This window comes from Lissotriton vulgaris, chromosome 10, assembly GCF_964263255.1.
Source record: "Lissotriton vulgaris chromosome 10, aLisVul1.2, whole genome shotgun sequence".
NCBI lineage: Eukaryota > Metazoa > Chordata > Amphibia > Caudata > Salamandridae > Lissotriton > Lissotriton vulgaris.
The window spans coordinates 289,861,262-289,880,976 of record NC_141698.1 but is presented as its reverse complement, the minus strand read 5'-3'; the positions used below and the strand labels follow the sequence as shown (position 1 = coordinate 289,880,976).

General features: G+C 48.8%; 1 protein-coding gene across 1 annotated transcript in view; it reads right to left on the bottom strand.

Moving 5' to 3' along the window:
- Positions 1-2,483: 2,483 nt before the first annotated feature.
- The window catches only part of WNT9A (Wnt family member 9A), a 235,902-nt gene continuing 218,670 nt past the window's right edge, over positions 2,484-19,715 (bottom strand). The window contains exon 4 of the mRNA XM_086941069.1: positions 2,484-4,211. Within this exon, the coding sequence (XP_086797195.1) occupies positions 3,738-4,211 (474 nt within the window). The 3' untranslated portion in view covers positions 2,484-3,737. The remainder of the gene's footprint in view (positions 4,212-19,715) is intronic.

The following is a 19,715-nucleotide window of genomic DNA, read 5'->3' as shown; positions in this document are numbered from 1 at the left end:
ACTAGCTTTGACTTTCCAACCTATAGATCACTTAATGTGGCGAAGTGGCTTAAGGATAATGGATGAGCAAACCCGGCCATGCATTTCAAATATATTTTAAAGGGCAGCATGACTTCACTCGATCCCATCCATCCAATCTGCTCTGCTGGCTTTTCTGGTTGTAGAATTCACTGTGTGTACAAACCCCGGCATCACAGGTTCGAGTCCCACCAGCGATGTCTCAATCCTTTCCTCTCTGGACGTCGTTAAATTGTGGACTAATGCCAATTGTGCGAATAGGGGCAAATAAAAGCACATGTGGTATCTAGCGCATTACAGAAACAGTGAGCTTCTCTTTTTTCCTGGAATTTCAGGGAAACTGAATGCACACTCAGGAGTCTTTTTACATTTTTATCATATATCACCAGGCATGGTACACAGATGTCTGTTAAATAACAAAGATAGAATACTGGTGCAACATTTTTACATAGAAACATCTATTATAAAACAGCAAACAGTCACTGTTTGCCTCGTTAAAAAAAATATTATATTTTTTATAATTCTGCCATAGAACTAAATGTGTCATTCAATAAAAAATATTCTTCACCTATTTTACGCTATACACAAGTTATAATGGTTGTGCCCTCTTGCACGTAGGACACTGGTCTAGTAAGGGGGCCCTACTGTCGTGACAGCTCAGTCTAAGTTCTGAGCATGGTCTACAGCCACTCGACTCTCATGCAAAACATCCCACACCCAGCCAGTACTAAAACCTCTCAACCATCCTCACATCCACTGTCCACTCAATCTCTCTTTTGCTCCCATTTTGCACCGCAAGCATATCTTCCCGTTCCACGCTTAATTTCCTCTCCCATTCTGACATTCTCTCTACTTTCACCTTAACCTCTTTCCACGTGATTACTCAGCTGTTCCCTCCTTCCATCAAAAAATCTCCCTTCTCTGATGCTAGCCTATCATTCTAAATAACATTCATATAGGCATGCTCTAGAACGTGCCCTCAGCCACTCAAACATTCACACTTATCTACTTGAGAGTTGACATTTTCATTCTGCTTCACACCATAAGATCTCTCCGCCTCACACATTCTCTTCCAACCATATTCACTCTTCCTTAGCTCTCCTCGTCATCTGCACTCTCTCTCCTTCTATTCTTCACAGTTTCTCCTGTAGGCTTTTGTCTCTCCCGCTTTCGCGTTCTTTCATTCACCCTCAGCTTGTTAACACCCAGCCCTCAATACCTTTGACTACCTCCTTTACTTCTTTTACTTATTTCTGTTCCATTTCCTTTCCAAGATTAGACAAAGGTTGCTTTACAAAGTATGGAAAAATATTCCACAAAAACCCACCGGTCCAACTTCGACTCATGCAGGAAGACACAAAAAGAAACAGACAAGTCTGATTTGAGGGGGTTAGTAACCTGCTTCACACACTGCCTGTACATTTTATGTATGTGCCTCAGTACTATTTTAAGTATTACCACAGGAGAAAAAACCCTACTATTTACAATATAATATGGAAGCAAATTATCCACATTGACATAAATACACTTTTTTAAATACTTACAGAAGGCATCCAGGCTTCAGTGCGTGAATTGTAATACACAGATCAGCTCTATCACTCAGTAGTTCATTCACTCCTGCCTTACCCATCCCGCTTCCCCTTATGTACAACTGACCTTTTGAAGGCCCACCCCCGCTTTCAAAATTTGCCACTGAGAACATATACTATGTGCAAGCTACTGAATCTGATCCATCCAAACATGCATCCGCAAACACACACATTTTCTCACAATCCATCTTCCCCTCCATGCATACAAGGCACAAAGTCTGTGTCTCTCTCAAAGAAAAGGATGTACATGACTGGATTACATAAAGATTTGTGACAGTTATAAATGTACATAATACCACAATTAAACCATAAAGTAGGTCCTTCAAAGATGCATTAGAATAAATAAATGTCTGTCTTATATATATACATATATATTCACACGAAATAATACAGGTAAGCTCTGTCTTTGACAGAGCCTTATAGAAGTTTGGTTGGCTTTCATTTGTATGGTGTCAATGGTTCTTGCAGATGCCGATTTGCGCAGAGGCACTTTAAGGGAAAGTCAGTGGGTTCAAGGATAAATGAGGGAGGCCATATTTTCAGTATCCAAAAGTTATTCAGCATATTGCCTTCTCTGCTGACCCTAATCCCGTTCTGTAGCATCTTTGAGTTACATGGATGACTTAAGTTTGAAATCTTCTGTTCTCGTCATCGGCCATTTTCTCCTCCGTAGCTGTTCCAGCGATATTTTAATTGGCACACCAGTATCCTAGTAGACCCACAAGCAAATTAAAAATGAGTGGCAGGCACTGAGCGGTGTCGCAAGCCTAACATCCTCAGCAAGGATTGGTCTCTTGTGACGGGACAACAAGTTTGAGCCTTGGTCGGTCCTTTCCATTGACAAAGGTAAATGTGTGATTGATTGGCGGGAGGATCGGAAATGTTTCAGCACATGTGGTGTGTGGAGAACCGACCACATGTCAACAGTATTCCATGCTGCAGTTGTAATGGCGACAATAAAGCCAAAATTCTCTTAAAATGTTGGAAAACATTCTGGACTAGTGCCCCCACACCTCAAGCCCGGGTGGGGCGGTTATTTTCTCCTCACGATGGTTTAAGCATGATACAGTTTCTAGTGCTTGTACATGTTTTGATACATAATATTCAATGTAGTGGTTTCAAGAACTTGAAAAGTGTTATATCCTTGAAGGTCATGTTGTTCCCTCTTGGCTTTGAGCAGGTGGAATGACCACTCTTGGATTTTCTCTTGTCCAAGATTACTGCTGTCGTGCTGGTTGACACTTGCATGTACAACAGGAAGGACGAGCTAACTAGATGGTTCGTAAATGTGTCAGGCTGGTTAGTAAATAGAGCTAAAGCAGCTGTTGTAGGCATTCAAAAATAACCCACCGGGGTATTTCCTGATAAAGACAAAAAGGCAAAAAGCGTTTATACAAAATATAGTGGTTTTTTTGAGGACAGTGTTAATGCTAATAAAAATGGCTGTCGGTTGTGTTTAAAAATGGAAGCAAAGGCTACTTGCATATCTTGTGGTTTCGCAACAATATCTGATTGGAACTTGTTATCCTGCAAAAGCAGGGTGATCAGCTTTATAAGGACAATTTAGAATGATTTTTTCAATTGCCCTGATGTCATGGTTAAAACAGCACTCCAAGGTCAACTGCTTATGGTGTTCTCTTCCTGTCTTCGCACATTTCATGGGGAAGATTATGATTTCGTCCAATCCCACGTTTATGGTTGACCTTCATCTAACGTGCTTTAAAATGACAGTGTGCTTTTGTCTTTGCAGTAAGAAAAGATTCAGGTGCATCTTGACTTGTCAGACTGTAACTGCTTCATGAGTCCCCAGGCATGGCCATAAGAATTTGTCTGGCAAAGGGGATCTAGCAAAAAGGTAGATGATGCAGAGTTTAAGTGACAGACCTGATGAAGATAAGCCTCACAGATTCTGGCATTTCCTATTTCTGTGTACGGGCATCTCAATTCAGCGCATTTTGGAGATAAGGGGCACGGAGGTGTCACCTTCTCCTACAAAGTGCTTGCGTCATGACATAGCTTTCCAATCCTGTTGCCAATCAAACCCTGTATGTCACGTGATAGGGCGCATCTTGCCCCATAATCTTTCCATCACAAAGAACATTACTGGTCCACTGTTGGCCACATTTTTTGCTAATCCTTGCAGGTGTAAACCTCCTCTCTCTGCGTACACTGTTTGCATTCCACATAGCAGCACCAACGCACTTGGCACTGGCATGGCTTGGTCACCACTCTGCTCTGTGTGTTGTGGCCCCGGCCACAGCAAATGCTCTCACAGTTCTTGTCTTTGTAACATTTTCTCCCCGTGGTGCCAGGTGAGAATTTGCTCATCCGACAAAAGCTGGGGGAATCCTCAATATAGGTCAGGTCTGTAGTCCTTGGGATTTGGTCACTGGGTCCTGGATTGGGTTTTTTGGGTGGAGAAATGTCCCCCTCCCCTGTCGCTTCATTGGTGGTGCTGCCCACTTTGAGGGATGTCTCGTACTTCTGCTTCAGCTGTTTGGCAATTTCATGTAGGGGTGCGAGCTGCCTCCAACACGTGCGCACCGTACAGGAACCAGACACACCATGGCATTTGCAAGTCGTCTCCACTCCAGATTTGATGACCTGAAAACAAAAAATATCAAAATAAGTAATGATGGCACAAACAAAATATTAAAGATTAGATTTGTCAGCTAGAAGTTTGATTGATTTCGCTTAAGGTTAAGTGTGCTACATTTTGCTAAAATCTACAACAAAACTGTTACACAAAGACTTAACAACCTGGGGTGGGTGTGACTTCCAATTCGCATATCATAGATATTCATGTGGAAAACATGACAATCCTACTGCTATTATGGTATATTGAAGCAGGAAAATCAGAGAGAAATACCACCAAGTGGGTTGCATATGCTATTTCACTGCAAACACCTCAGCTCTGAAGTCACTCTACAAAAGTTAATAAAGGTTAGGTTGGTGAAGCACATCTAATAGCTATTATAATTTATACCAAGTGTTAGGACTATATGTGGAAAAAATATATATGAACTGGAACAAATGTTGCTAAAAAACGCAACATTACTTAAGCAATTTCTCAATTTTTTAAAGGTATCTTACAATTTGTGTTACATTTTAAAGGTTTTGTTAGTTTTAGAAAATATAGAAAGGTAATGAAATGGCTATGCACTTTTATTTGCAGATTTATAATGCCTACTAAATCCAAACAAACACGTTGCTGCTATTAATGTCAGTTTTCAAAACTCCTTTTTTCCAATGGTGGTGAAAACACGGAAATTGACCATTTCATTTTCTGGGAGGAGGACTTTACAATCCTATCACCAACTTACATTGATTCTATAAAGGTCCAAGTATGTGCTTTTGTTCAATGTTCTCATCCATCAAACCTAGGTGTGATCGGGTGGCTACCAGTTGAATTGGCTGTATGTCGGTGTGAGGATATCAAGTGGTCATAATTAACTTCTTTTCTAACCTGTTTCCCCATGCATAAATCCAGCTATAGCAAGTAATGCAGCATGGAATGGGGGAAAACATGCTAACTCAAAAACAACTGCAGTCTCTAGTTTTTTAACTAAATAACAGGCCTTTTCCTGCTCCCATTTACCACTTGTATTGGAAGTGGGAAGGCAACAGTGGTAGGCTGTAGGTGGTGAAGGCATACCAGGCCAAGGAAGGTTGTTCTCAGGAAGGATGGAGGGTTCCATGCTGCCACTCTCGAATTGCAGGCCTATGGTGGGGTTGGACTGTGATGAGGCTCACATTTCTAGCCCTGTTTGTTAGTGTTTTTACCAGGTACAGATTAAAATCCAGTAAAACTGGGCCCCGTGTTCCCACTGCAGGTGTGGGATAAATGAACCAGCTGTGTTCGGGAGCTATATGACTTGATGTCAGGCTCTACATACTCTACAGGCTCTACATATATGTTGTTTCATCTTGCTGTCAGCAAGACTCAGGTTACTGATTCAACTGTTAACATTTCAGAGCCAGCCAAACTGCCTCACCCTGAGAGGAGGTGAAGAGAAAGGAGCAATGCATGACACCAATTATGGAGTTACATTTTTACCAATACTGGCCTACGTTAAAAGCAGGGATTATTCCCATACCTCACCCACCACCAGAGAGAAATAAAAATAAAACATTCTTTATTTTTTTAAGTAATAGAAACGCTATGCTAAATAGTGGTGTCACAAGAGGTGTAAGAGCCACAGGCCACTCGGGGATAAGAAGGCCTCACTCAAGGTGATTGAGTCTGTTTCCATTTGGTGTTCTGGTGCTGACCTATACTGGCCCTGAAGCCTGAGCACCAAGTCCACCTCTTTAGCACCTGAATCTCAGCATAGCGGGTCGAGCAGACTAACACTCACTTAGTAAGGTTGTGTAGAGTTACAGACTCTGAATTCAATGCCTCTGTTGTGTTTGCTCATTGCTTATGGTGGCCATCTTAGGTCATAGCTTTGTGAGTGTAAACTGATGGGAACTCTGAGTGTTGCAGTTGAGAGAAGGGAGCTTGTTGGTAGTTCTTGTACTCCTTATCTTAGAATAAATCTTCACTTTAATATGACTGGAGTCTGTCTGCTTTGACATCTTAACAGACTCACAAAAATAGCAAAATAATATAATTGCCCCACCAGTGCTTTAATTTAAGAAGTAAGAAAAAAGTGATTTAAGTTATGCTCAGTGTAAAAACATATATTGCACAAATCAATAGAATATTGGGTGAAATACTAATACTACGAGAACTTGACAGGTTGTCCTTTCCAGTGTAACAACTGAGTTAGCTACTGGGCTTTCCTTAATCACAAGGGTCGGTCCATCAGCTTCTATGCCACCATGGTCTATCGGTATGAGAGGCTGTCAACAGAATAACAGGCATAGATGGCTGTATTTACGCTGGTGTGATCCTTAGTTTGACCATTTACCTTGCGCTGCAGCATGGGGGGAACCAGTCTGAGGTGCATATTGCTCTTCTGTAGCTGCCCAGGTGGGGGTGCAGCAGCGTGGGCCTAAGCCGTCCCCCCATCAGGCGGGCGCCCCGCCGGAGCCGGGCTATGCACCGGGGAGTCCTCCTCTTCCATGTCCAGGAGCGTGAGATCTAGGACCAGCCCCTCCCACGCCCTGGCTCTCTCCAGTGCCATGTCATTGTCTAACCTGAGCGCGGCCTGCAGGCGAAGCTCACCCTCACATCTAGCCCATTTATGCAGCTCAGCCTTCCAGCGCTCTACCACGGGGCCCCTGGACGCCTTCCATTGGGACGTAATGGCCCGCTTCGCCAGGAGGAGCCCCAAGTCCAAAAACTTGCTAGTGACTTTGTTTTTTGATGTGTGTGGGAACCAGTGTAGTATGCAATGCGCCATGGTGAGTTGCAGATCCCTCTCCGTCACCTCCCTCAGCACCTCCACTACTTCCTTCCAAAAGGGCCCCAGCTCAGGACAGGACCAGAACATGTGCTGGAAATCGGCGGGATCTGCCGGGCAACGCGGGCAGGACGCCGGGTGGGCCGGGAAGTACTTATGCAATTTGTCAGGGGTCAGGTAGGCCCTATGTAGGACATAAAAGTGCACCAGCTGGAACCTCGCATTGCGCGTGCCATTCCGGGCCCCCTCCAGTATGCCCTTCCATGCCTCCTCGGGGATCTCAGTCGCCAAATCAGCTTCCCATTTCGCCTTCAAGGCCAGCAGTGGAGCGACGGATTCCGAGACCATGCGTCGAGTTAGGCACGTGACAGCCTTGACCGTCCCCGCCATCATCACGACGTACTGGCAGCCCAGGGACAATGGCGGCTCCGACATGCCCGCCCCCCAGTGTTTGAGGATCGCCGCCGTTAAAGCCGCCTGAAGGAGGGAGTCTCCACCCGCCAGCTCAAAGCGGTCCTGCAGGATGTCGAATGGCAACATCGCCCCGTTTTCGTACAGATCACCCATGGATGACAGCCCCTGCTGATCCCAACCGTCCAGTCCGCGCCACGAGCCCCCGTGCGGAAGTGCCCCGCAAAGTCTAAGCGGGATCTCAGGTGCGTACGGAATCATAATACCGCATCTCCGGCGATACCTGTTCCAGCATTTTCGGGCCGTCGCAAACTCCTGAGTGAGGTGAAAATCTCCCATCGGAAGTCCCAGGACAATCCGGGACAACACCTGGACCGGACCCGCCAGCTCACCCGATCCGTCCGCCCCTCTCCTGGCCCGCGCTACCCACTGTGTCAGCCATTGCAGCTGCGCCGCCAGGTAGTAGAGCTCGTAGTCCGGCACTGCTAGTCCTCCATCCGCCCGAGGGCGGAGAAGTGTGGCATGGGCCACCCTGCGCCTGCCCGCCCCCCACAGAAAGCCGATGACCATCGATCGCAGCCGTCGAAAGTAGCTCGCCGGGATCCAGATCGGGAGGGTCCCGAAGAAGTAAAGCAGCCGCGGTAGGGTCACCATCTTGAGTAGCGCCACCCTCCCCATGAGTGATAATGGGAGCGTGCCCCAAAAGTCGAAGTTCCCTTTAGTGTGCCTGATTGCCGACCCGATATTCCCCTCAAGGATATCGGCCCTGTCATGGAAGATCGAGGTGCCAAGGTATCTTAGGCTCCTCTCCTCCCAAGTCACTCCCTCCGTAGTTTGTGGGCATGCTCTCCGTGGGCGGGCCGGGAATAGGTGGGACTTCGCCCAGTTCACTCGGAGGCCCGAGATTCTACTCAGCGATTGCAGGAGAGTCTTTGCTCCACGCAGGGAGTCCGCCGAGTCCGCCAGGAACATCAGCAGATCATCTGCGTATAATGCGATGTGGTGTACTTGGCCATAGACGTCCAGGCCCTGGTACGCCTGGCCCATCCGGGCTCGCGCTGCCAGGGGTTCGACGGCCAAGGCAAACAGCAAGGGGGAAAGAGGGCATCCCTGACGGGTGCCCCTGCCCACCCTGCACATCTCAGAGATAACCCTCCCTGTTCTGACTCTCGCCGTCGCGTTCTGGTAAAGCAGCCTCGTCCAAGCTACGAAGCCCTCGCCAAGGCTCAGCGTTCGTAGAACAGGAAAGAGATAAGGCCATTCCAGGCTGTCAAAGGCCTTCTCCATATCGACAGAAAACACCACTGCCTCGTCGCCGTCATAGGTGTCAGCCTCTAGAATATGCAGGAGTCGCCGTACATTAAGCGCCGTATTGCGGGCCGGGATGAAACCCGACTGGTCCGCATGTACCAGCATGGGCATGTGAGGGAGCAATCGCGTCGGCAAGATCTTGCTCAGAATCTTGTAGTCCAGGTTAAGCATGGACAGTGGGCGGTACGCCGTTCTGTCCCACGGTTGCTTACCCGGCTTTAGTAGGGGGACAATCAGCGCCTCCCTCGTAGTCGCAGGGAGACAGCCCAGCCGCTTCGACTCGTTGTACAGCCACGTCAGCCGGGGCGCAAGGAGATCCGCGTAGGTGAGATAGAATTCCGTGGGGAATCCGTCGGTGCCCGGCGTCTTATTCCTCGCCATGCTCTTGATGGCGACCCGCACCTCTCTCTCCTCGATCTTGTCCCCGAGTCGTTTCGCGTCCTCCTCTCCCAGTTCCGGCAAATCAAGACCCTCCATAAAGGTCTGGAACTCCTCCAATGAAGGGAGGACCCTGCTGCGGTAGAGTTCAGTGTAGTAGTCGTAGAACAACGCGTTGATCCCCTGCTGATCAAATCTCGCCGCCCCGCGTGGTCTCTGAGCTCAAGGATGACCGAGCTCCGACGGGCCGGGTTGGCCAGCCAGGCCAGGAGAGCCCCCGATTTGTCGCGTTCCGAGTGCGCTCGCGTGAGGTAGGCCTTGTAGTCAAAGCACCGGAGGCGCTCCACCGTCGCCGCCACCGTCTCTCGCGCCCCCAGCAGGGCCTCGTGAGTGTCCGGCCGTTCAGGCCTCGCCCTCTCCAGCCTCCGCAGGGTTTCGTCCTCTTTCTCTATTTCCTCCAGTAACGTCCTCCGCACCCCCGATGACGTCGCAATGCACTGGCCCCGTAGCACAGATTTGAAGGCGTCCCATTCCGTCGCAGCCGAGCCCGCCGTGCCCGCGTTCACCTGGAAATACGCTTCGATGCCCGAGGCAATTGTGGTACGGAAGAGCTGATCGTCTAGCGTCTCAGGGCGGAGTTTCCAAGCCGGAATCCTCGGGCGTATTTGCGACCAGCGCAGCCGCACGAGAAGCGGGTTGTGGTCAGAGATCGAGCGCGTGAGATACTCACTGTGGCACACTTCCGCGTGCACGTCCTGGGAGCACAGGAAGGCATCAATGCGGACGTGTAGTTCGTGGAGAGCGGAGAAGAATGAGTAGTCCCTGTCCGATGGGTGGTTAGCCCTCCAGGAGTCGACCAGCCCCCACTGGCGTTGCCAGGCGGAGCGCGCGAGTGCAAGTCTACCAGCTGGTGCATTCGGTAGGGGGGGTGGGATCTGTCCAGGGCAACGTCGGCCACACTGTTAAAGTCGCCGCCCAGGAGCAAGGGCTCCACTAAGAACTGGGCCAGTTTATTGGACAGTAGTGAGAGGAATGCAGGTTGGTCCACATTCGGGGCGTACAAGCAACCCAGGTTAAGGTCCCTCCCATCCAGCTTGCCTCGCACCATTATGTATCTCCCCTCTGGGTCAATTACCTGTTGTGTACACTGGAAGGGTACCCCCGCCCGTATCCAGATGGCCACCCCCCTAGCATAAGCAGAGTAGCCAGTGTGAAAGACCTGCCCCCTCCAGCGCCGCTGCAGTGCCTTCCCTTCCTTATCCAGCAGATGTGTTTCCTGTAGGAAGGCGATGTGTATGCCCCGCCTGACCAGATAGGAGTGGATCTTATGACGCCTATGCATCGAGTGCATCCCCCTTACGTTCCATGTGAGACATTTGTAGCCTAAGTCGGATCCCATGGTAGAGTCCACCATGTCCTACCCACCCTCTCAGTAACCCCACCAGCACGCCCAGGCCCCACCCTCGTCCCCCCCGCAACTTGCATAATCAAACTACCCCAACTCCCACACCCCCGGACAGACAACCAACGTGGAAACCCCATCCAAACTCAAGTATCAAAAAGCGTATCACTACAAAATAGGGCTGGAGTGGCAGCGATGCCGGCCCCAGACAGGCCCGAAGCCCTCCGCCCCCGCCCCACCTCCCCCATCAACAAACAGGAGAGGTCCCCCGACTCTCCCCATCCCCAAGATCTCAGTAATAAGTCCCGGGGGGCATCCGCACCCCACTGCATAGCGTCTGGAAGCGGCCCCCCTCCGCCCGCGTGCCCCAGTACCTTACTTATGTGGCCAGTGTCCCGCGAACCATCTCAGCCACGGATACCATCCGCTGTCTGGGGAGTCACCACCGGCAGGTCTGTCTCTGATAGCTCGTGCCCACTGCTGGAGCCAGGGCTGGGAGCACTGGCCTTCGACTGCTCCGACGCGCTACTGGAGGGGCTGGCGTCTCCCTGGCTGATGGCCGCCACTGCCTGCACCGCCTTGGCTCGTTCCTGCTGCCAGCCCGATGGGGAGCCAGATCGTCGTGTCGGCGTCGTTTCCGTGGAGTGTCTCCTGGGAGGGGTCTGTGGCGTGTGGTCCGTGCCCGGCTCCCCCCTTGCATCCAACCAGCTCCAAGCCTCTTGTGGTGTTAGGAAAAAGTGGGTGCGCTCCCCAGCGACCACCCGGAGCCGCGCCGGGAACAGCATAGCGTAGGGCAGTTGCAGCGATCTCAATTTCCGCTTGACCGCCAGGAAGGAGGCCCGTTGCTTCTGCACATCCCTGGTGAAGTCCGGAAAGACCATGACCCTGCTGTTGTCGATTCTCAGGTCCGGGATGTCTCTCACCCTCCGCAGTATATGGTCTCTGTCTCTGAAGTGCAGGAGACGCAGTACAATCGGGCGCAGAGAAGCCCCCGGCTTGGGGGGATGCGCAGGGACCCTGTGTGCACGTTCAATGGCAAAGAACGCCGAAAGTCCTTCCGGGGCCACCTCAGAACGCAGCCAGCCCTCCAGGTAGGCGACCGCGTCCCGCCCCTCCTTATTTTCGGGGACCCCCACGAGGCGGAGGTTATTGCGCCGAGAGCGCCCTTCACTGTCCTCAGCTCGGAGCTCTAGCACCCGTACCTTCTGCGCCATTTCCGCCAGTGTCGTCTTTAGCTCCGCCACGTCCCCCGGCAGACTTTTCAGGGTAACCTCGGAGGTCGCCACCCGCTCCTTCAGCTTCCTGTGGTCATCCTTCAGTAGGGTCAGGTCCGACCCAATGGTGTCTATGCGCTTCTCAAGAGCTTCCCGCGACGCTACAATCGCCTGCATTATGTCCCCCAGGGAGGGGTCCCGCGGGTGGGTCGAGCTCCCGGCCCCGGCCCCCGCCCCCGGCGGGACGTCGTCGACAAGGTGCCCCGGGTCGTCCAGCCTCAGGGCCTCGAAGCCCTTCTTCCTGCTGCCACGTACCATTCTGGCGGGCAGCTAGCGTCGCGTGCCCCTGTGGCGGTCGCCGATGTTCCCGCTCTCTGTCCCTGGTCCGCCTCAGGCTCGTCGTCCACTCTTGCCTCTGGGCCCGCGCCTCGTGGGGTCCAGCTCACGAAGCTGTCCAAGGGCCAGGGCTCGCCCACCAGGGTCGCGGGGCACCAGTGCCCCGGGTCTGGGCACCAAGCGAGGCTCCCGCGTCTAGAAGGCTCAGGCAGGGTGCGCGCCTATGAGCACCAGTCCCAGTGTGGCACGCTGTTCTCGGGCGTCCCCGGCCAGATAGGCGCCTCTTCCCGCCTGCAGATTCAGTGCCTCGTGGGGGTGGGTAGCCAGCACCTCATCCCCTGCTCTCCTCGTGGTCGTCGCTCATGTGCCACCAACCCACCTGTGGCGCAGGCTCCCTGGCAATTCCACCACCAGGGGGGCGAGTCAGGTGCCTCACGCAGACCCAGTGCTCCCCGGAGTCCCAACGGCTCCGCAAACGGCCGCCAAGGTGATCACCGGGTCTCAGATGGCGCCATTTTAGGGTCAGGCAGGCCGGCCGTCCCCCGTCCTCCGGGTCCGCTTGCGAGGGCGCCGGCAAGTACCCCTCACCTTTGCCTGCTCTCCGGGGGTCTTCGCCGGCAAGCGGTCAGGCACCACAGCGTCAGGGGGCTCCTCTGCTCCTCCCGAGCTCCGTCGCCAGGCGCGTCAAAGCAGGACGGCGGCCGCCATTTTGGGCGCTCTCTGCCCCGGGTGCCGCGCTCGCCGCTCAAAGGACAGCGGGGGCAGTTACAGGGGCCCCCAGTCCTCCAAAGTCTCACTGCGTGTCCCCGACGCCCTCCTGGGCACTTTTGTGGGGTCAGAGAGTGAGTCGGGCGCAGGATATGTGGTGGTGCGAGGCGGGCACGGAGGAGCTCCGGAGTCCCGCTTCCACCTACATCGGCGCCTTAGCCATGCCCCCCTCAGTGGTCCTCAATGTGCTGCACGCAAGATTGTTGTGTGTGCTGAAGCCAAAGGAAATAGACACTTACTTCATGGGACACTCAAGGCAGGGGTGGATGCTCAAACGTCATGCCAGGGGCCATTCCCATCCTAAACAATGGACTGGGTGCAATTAAGAATCTTGTCCCAAAGATTGCTAATGTACGGTTTGAATTTGAAAGAATTGAGCTCCACTAAAATATTACCTTCTTTTTCTTGTATATATATTTTTTAACTTAAAAACTTAATTGCACACTTTTTACAAGCACAATCATTAAATGGTTTGTATTTGCAATAAAGTCCTACATCTGGCTACACTGAGACAAGTTCAGCCCCATATCCTAGTAGTTTAATCAGCTACTACACCAAGCTACTTTACAGTGACAGTCGCAGTAACAAGCAGTTCAAAAATTACATTTGGTCAATCTGACCAGTGAAAGTACAAACTTTTGCATCCCTAGTCAATGCAAATGTCACTTTAAGACTAATGAAAATCTGTACAACATTAGCGTAATCTACATGGCTGGACTTTCTCATTCTTCTAGTGCACAACTGAATCCACCGTCCACGTAAATGGAAACCTAGCGCCCCCTTAAGTGGCGCAGTTCAAATTCAAGGGCTTCCTCGTTGCATTCCGAACTATCTGACTTAGGCAACAGTTAAGTGCCAAATGGAATACATTATTGCCAATTACACACTTTTCAAAAGGCCATTTGTAAATCCTATCAATGCAAGTAAAGTAGTCCAAATGCAGTTGCAAGCCTCCATGTGTATGTGCGAGATCATTTTTTTTTATAAATGCGAAAATTTCAAGAAAATTTAATTAACATACATATATTGCAAAATATCTACTTGACCGGTATCTCACGTGCAAATAAAGGAAAAGGTATATCTCCAGGGCATAAGTCCTGTGAGGTGCCTGTAGGAGACTTGTTGAATGAGAAAATGTCTCACAGTCATGATTTTACTCTCCCTGTAAGGCAGTTTATGCCCAAACCATTTGACAAACGTGAAACTTTATCAAAAATGCGTCTCTCAAAATGACAAATTTCTAAAAAAGCAATGAGAGTTTAAAAAAAATGTCACCATTGTAAAAAATAATGTGTCCACTCCTACACCACCAGTGGCAATTTTATGGTGAACTGCGAAATTAGAACATGAAGGACCCCACCAGGCTGTGGGACACGTCCTTGAATTCAGGGCTAGATGAGCTCTAGCACACAGAGCCCTGAAAGCAATCCTTAGGAAAAGATAGAAGATTTTCTCATAATCACAAATATAAATTGCCTTTGGGAAGTAATAATACTACTCCATACTGTAAAATGAACCAGTAGCCCACAATGTATTGAAATATGTTGGAGGATCCCCCCACCATCACCTATACCCTTCTAAATAAAATCACCTTGCCTTGCTTATAACACTCATATATTCAGTGCAACATGAGGCTGGTAGGAAAATGTTTCCTGGGCTGCATTTACTGCAAGCCTGAATCTATTTCTGCTCTCAATTTTTTAACTATCTTCTCTTCCACATTGATTATAAACAGAACGTATCACTATAGCTTTTTCAAAAAAGAATACTGCCCCAACATCCCTGCAAAGTCAATATTGTATTAGTGACTGAGGAAAAGAAGAAACCTACTAATGCATGAATATAAGTGATTGTAAAGCTCAGGGCCGACTCTAGGGCAGTGCAACTGGTGCCACCGCACTAAGTGATGACTTCAGGTGGGGCAGTGAAATGTAAATAGGCCATGGGTTACTGCTTTTCTAGGAGACATCCTGCAGTTTATAAGGTAAAATCCTAATGTAGAACAGTGAATTGTTAACTCTCATCAATGAACTGCAAGCACACTGCAAAGTATAGATGAGAGCATAGACTATGTTGCAAAACGGGTTAATTTGGGTCGAAATCGGTTCTTATTATTAAAGAGAACCCTCAACTATGGTGTTCCATTTTCAATTCTGAGTTTGTGCTTTTCCAGTTGAAGCTCTCTTAAACTACACTGCCTACCAGTATGGATGACATGCCACTCCTACACATTGAAGTCGTCTGGCTTATGTAACATTTCCTACACTCTGATATATGAAGTATGATTGATTTTCTCTGTGTAATGTGTGTGTGATGCAAAGTGCTCCGACACCCTACACTGGTAAGAGTGACGCTACATAACGAATTAAATGCATCTGAAAGAGAGAGAGAGAAAGTGGGTATGGAGACTTGAGGGGCCCTGTTAAAAGGTGGTGGTGGCGGTGAGGGAATCCGTGGTGGAGGTGGTCACCACCTCCAACATCTATGGGGGCCACAACAAACATCGTCGAACCTGGCACCACGAGTGCTAAATCTAGCCCTGGTAAAGATGAAATTGCAATTTATTTCAGCCCTGTACATAAAATAAATGTTTATTCTAGACACAAAAAAGTTTCTTACTACTAAACATTAACCCTATTGGCTTTGACTTTGGTTGCTCTCTTTTAAGTCTGGATTTTGTAGTTCTGCTTTTCTTTTATTAAATCTAGGACTACAAGTATCATAATGAATAAGCAGTACTGGGAGAACTACTAACACCTAACAGAAGGAAACCTAACCTCCATCTGGCCCTCATTTCTGTGTCAGGAAAATCGAAGAAATAATAAGACTAATATAAGAAATATATGGAGCTGGTCTGGTTATTGTTTGACTGTTGCTTAACAAAAGATGTCTGTCAGTCCAATTTAAACTCCAGAATCCCTCGACATGTTGATCTTTCTGAATAAAAACAAGAGAAGCATGATGACCCACATGATGCCCGAAGGCTGTACTTCCGAGTTCGTTGAATATGTTTTTGTTAGATGAAGTCCAGGGCTTTTAAAAAAAAAAAAAATCTCTGGATTTCTTTTCTACTTTAGTGTTCAAACAGAGCCGGAATCTGGAAATGTGTTCCGATTTTAGACCAGTAAGAATTTGAATCAAAAGTTTCCCTTGTCTCCACTTAGAAATTGAAAGCAAAACAATGGGGTCAAATATGTGCCCTCACATCTGATACATGGCAATGTTTTTCGCTGCTGCGGTTTTATACTTTTTCCTAAGGAAAAGGAGCGTTTCAATTTTACCATTGAAAAGCCAGTCACTGTTTTTGTGCATACGTATGCACTATGAGTCATATAGTAACAATTTGGTGATTGCTGCACAAGCATGTTCTGTGTGTGCATGTATGCACCGCATATCTTCTTTCATCCTCTAAGGATCTACCTTGCGCTCGAGATACCTATTAAAACACCTTGGTACTCTTAATTACCTTTTTTAAGACTTATCTTCTTCCCAGAAGTGGTCTTCCTTTTAAATAGTTCTTCTGTTCCATTATGTCTTTCTTTCCTCTACAGTCTGTCTGTCGGTCTATCTATCTATCCATCTATCTATCCACATGTAAATTGTAAATTGATACTTGTATAGCACACTACTCACCCGCAAGGGTCTCAAGGCGCTTGTACGAATACCGCTGTGGAACTCATCCTGGCTTTCCCTGTGAGGCGTCCACTCCTGGGCACCCGCAAGGTGGAGGCCAGGCATCCTTAGCGTTGTGGGGGCCGTTGTGGAGATTAAGCAAGCTATTGCCCAGAGTTGCAGAGTGGGACTCCATGATTGGAATAGGCACCGAGGCGAGAATTATCAGGTCCGTGGAATTTTGAGCCCAAGACCCGCCGAGGCGGGTAAATGAACCCTGGTCCCGGGCCAGACCTCTGCATCAGGGTCTGCCGCTCTAACCATTGAGCCACACTTCTCCACCATAGAACTATCCATAGAACTATCCATATATCTATCTATCTATATTTAGTGGATTAGCTGTTGGCATGATCATAAAACATTTGTCTTCATTGTTATCACCACTTAAGATGCCATATTTCATAGGTTCCACCTATGTTTCATCTTCAAAAAAGTGATTATAAATCACTCTGAAATCATAAAAACACACATTCGAATTGAGTCTTGATATATGGGTTCCTCTTCCAATTTTGCCGTCTACATTATATTGAATGAGGGAGCCCTCAATGGTATGATGAGACATGGGCATGCAGTGCATAATCTACTCAAGTGTGACTAGAGTAGATGTGAGTACTTGATGAAAATGACACACAGATGACTGGTCACTAAAGATATATTCACTAGATACCGACTTTTAAGACCCTTTAATTTTATTTTTAAAAGGGAAATCTTGTATTTCATAGGAAAATCTTAGCATTTTCATACAACGGCAATCTAAAGTTTGTGGAGTAAATTATTGTATTTTCTAATATTTATTTAAAACTGATATCTACATGAGTCAGGGAGAAGATGGTGGTCGACTAAGGAGCTTGGCCATGAGCTCCGTGCCCGAGAAACGCTAGACAGTTGAAAATGGCCATCTAACTGAGTAACAAACCCCCACAAGGAAAGGAGTGAAACCGGAATACATCCTGGCAAGGTTTGATACGGCACAAGCATTACCGAATATTGAGGCATAAGGAACGAGAAAAAAAAAATGAGGGATTCCACTTACTGGCTCAGCTGATCTTAGGTCACTGGCGTGCTGACGGGCCCTCTGCCATATCTGCCGTTTATGTTGCGGCGGCTGTCTCTGCCGCTGGAATGGTGTTTGTGGGCCCCCTGTGAAGCCTCCGGCGCCGGATCATGGCACGGGAGAGCGGGGAGAGAGGAGCATAGAAGAACAGAGACAAGGGGAGCGGAGCCCGAGGCAGTGCCGCATTGCTTGGCAGGAGTGTGGGCAGAAGCGATCAAAGCATGCCACAGCTGCAGGAGAGCTGTGTTCAGAGTTTCCTTCTGGGGGAGAGAGGTGGCGTCAGTCGGGGAAATCTCCGAGGGAGAGAGAGGGAGGGAGGAGCAGGCCGCTTCGAAACAGTGTAAATCGTGTTAACAGTCTTGGATGCAAGAAAACATCTGAATTGGCCTGCACTACTGCCGAACGGCAGACGATTACAGCACAGCGTGAGCCGGTAAGTGAAGGGGGCTCTGACTTTGGTCTTGGTTTTGGGTGGACGCCCGCAGTGACACCCTCCAAGGCACTTTTAGGGCCCACGAACGGCCAAGAGGTAGCTGAAACGGAATCTGGAACGTATTAGGACCCCCCTACCATCAGTAGAGGCTTGAAGGGTGCTCTGAGTGAGGGAGGGGGTTACAGTCTGAGTAGCTGGTACCATCTGGCAAAAGGGAGCACTGGATCTAGGTCCCACATAGTCACTAAAGATATAAAAGGCACCAAAGAGAAAATCCTGTCTTTGGCAAATATATCACCAAGAGGGACAAGAGGGCAAAGAAAGAAGCATATCTCTGGTCAGCCGCCGTCCCCCCTGTTAAGAGCAAAACGTGCAAGCTTAAAAACACCAAATCTGTGCAATACACAGAAAATTACTCCACCCCTAAGATCTTACTTATAAGGGTACAGGAAAAGGAGCATAAACTAGAGAAAGGAAGGTACGGGCCAAAGGTTATGGAGGAAGACCACGGCTGTGACACTATAGGTGCGGACTCTCTAGCACCCCTCTACCCCCTCTATTTTTGACAGGCGTCGTAAAAGTAAAAGCCATTGGAATGCAGAGAAACCTTGTGGAGAAGTGTGGTTCACTGGTTAGAGCGGCAGACCCTGATGCAGAGATCTGACCCGGGACCAGGGTTCAATTCCTGTCGCGGCAGGGTCTTGGGTTCAATGTCCGTGGACCTGATAATTCTCGCCACGGTGCTGACTCTAATCATGGGTCCCACTCTGCAACTCTGGGCAATATCTTATTTAATCTCCACACCGGCCCTAATCGCTAAGGATGCCTGGCTTCACCTTGGGGTGCCCAGGAGTGGGCGACTCACAGGAACAGGCCAGGATGGATTCCTCAGCGGTACAGCGCGGGGACACACTGGCTAGTGTAACCAGGCGCTTTATAAGCTCAGTTACTTACTTACTAGGGATGGGAGCCTGGATCTGGTAACAAGTAATAGATACCGAGTTCTTTCTACACAAGAGCCAGAGCCAGAAACAGGAAACCCCCAGAAGGTGATGCCCCAGGGAGGGAGCAGAGAGCACCCTGAGTACCAGACAAGAACAAACCTCCTCCAATAGTCCTCGTACAGACAAAATCTAAGAGGAAATGATGAAGGAGATGAGCGCCAATTTTGCGATTTCTGAGAGGAATCAGAGAAGGATACAAGAAGCTTGTGAGGCACTCGATCCGAAAATAAATACGCTTATAGACAGAGTGACTAAAGTGGAGGTTGAGGTAGAGTTGCTGAACAAGAAGTCTGAGGCTAACCACGATGAGATAATCAGGCTAAAAACCAGAGAAACTGAGATCAGTGAAAGTATGGAATCCCTGGAGTACCTTGCTAGGAGGAACAACCTCAAAATGTTAAATGTGCCGGAGGGCATTGTAGGGGAGGATATAAAGGGATTCACGATTCAGCTACTAGAAGAGAAAATTCCCTGGACCCAATCAGTCAACCTCGCGGGGGACATTCAGAGGATACATCGAGATCCCTTCAGAAAGGGGAAACTGAGGAAAATTCCAGGAAAAATGTTGATCAATTTTATGACATACTCCCTGAAGGAGAAAATCCTGAGTGAAAGCCTAAAAGCTGGTTCATTGTCCAAAACCACTGCAAAATGTGGGTATGGTAAAAACTGTATGTCAAAGTGAGAGAAATGGCCCTAAAAAAGATTAATAGAAGACGTATTGGAATTGGGAGCTTTGTTAGATAAAGCAAATGTCAAGTATTGTGGAGACAACAC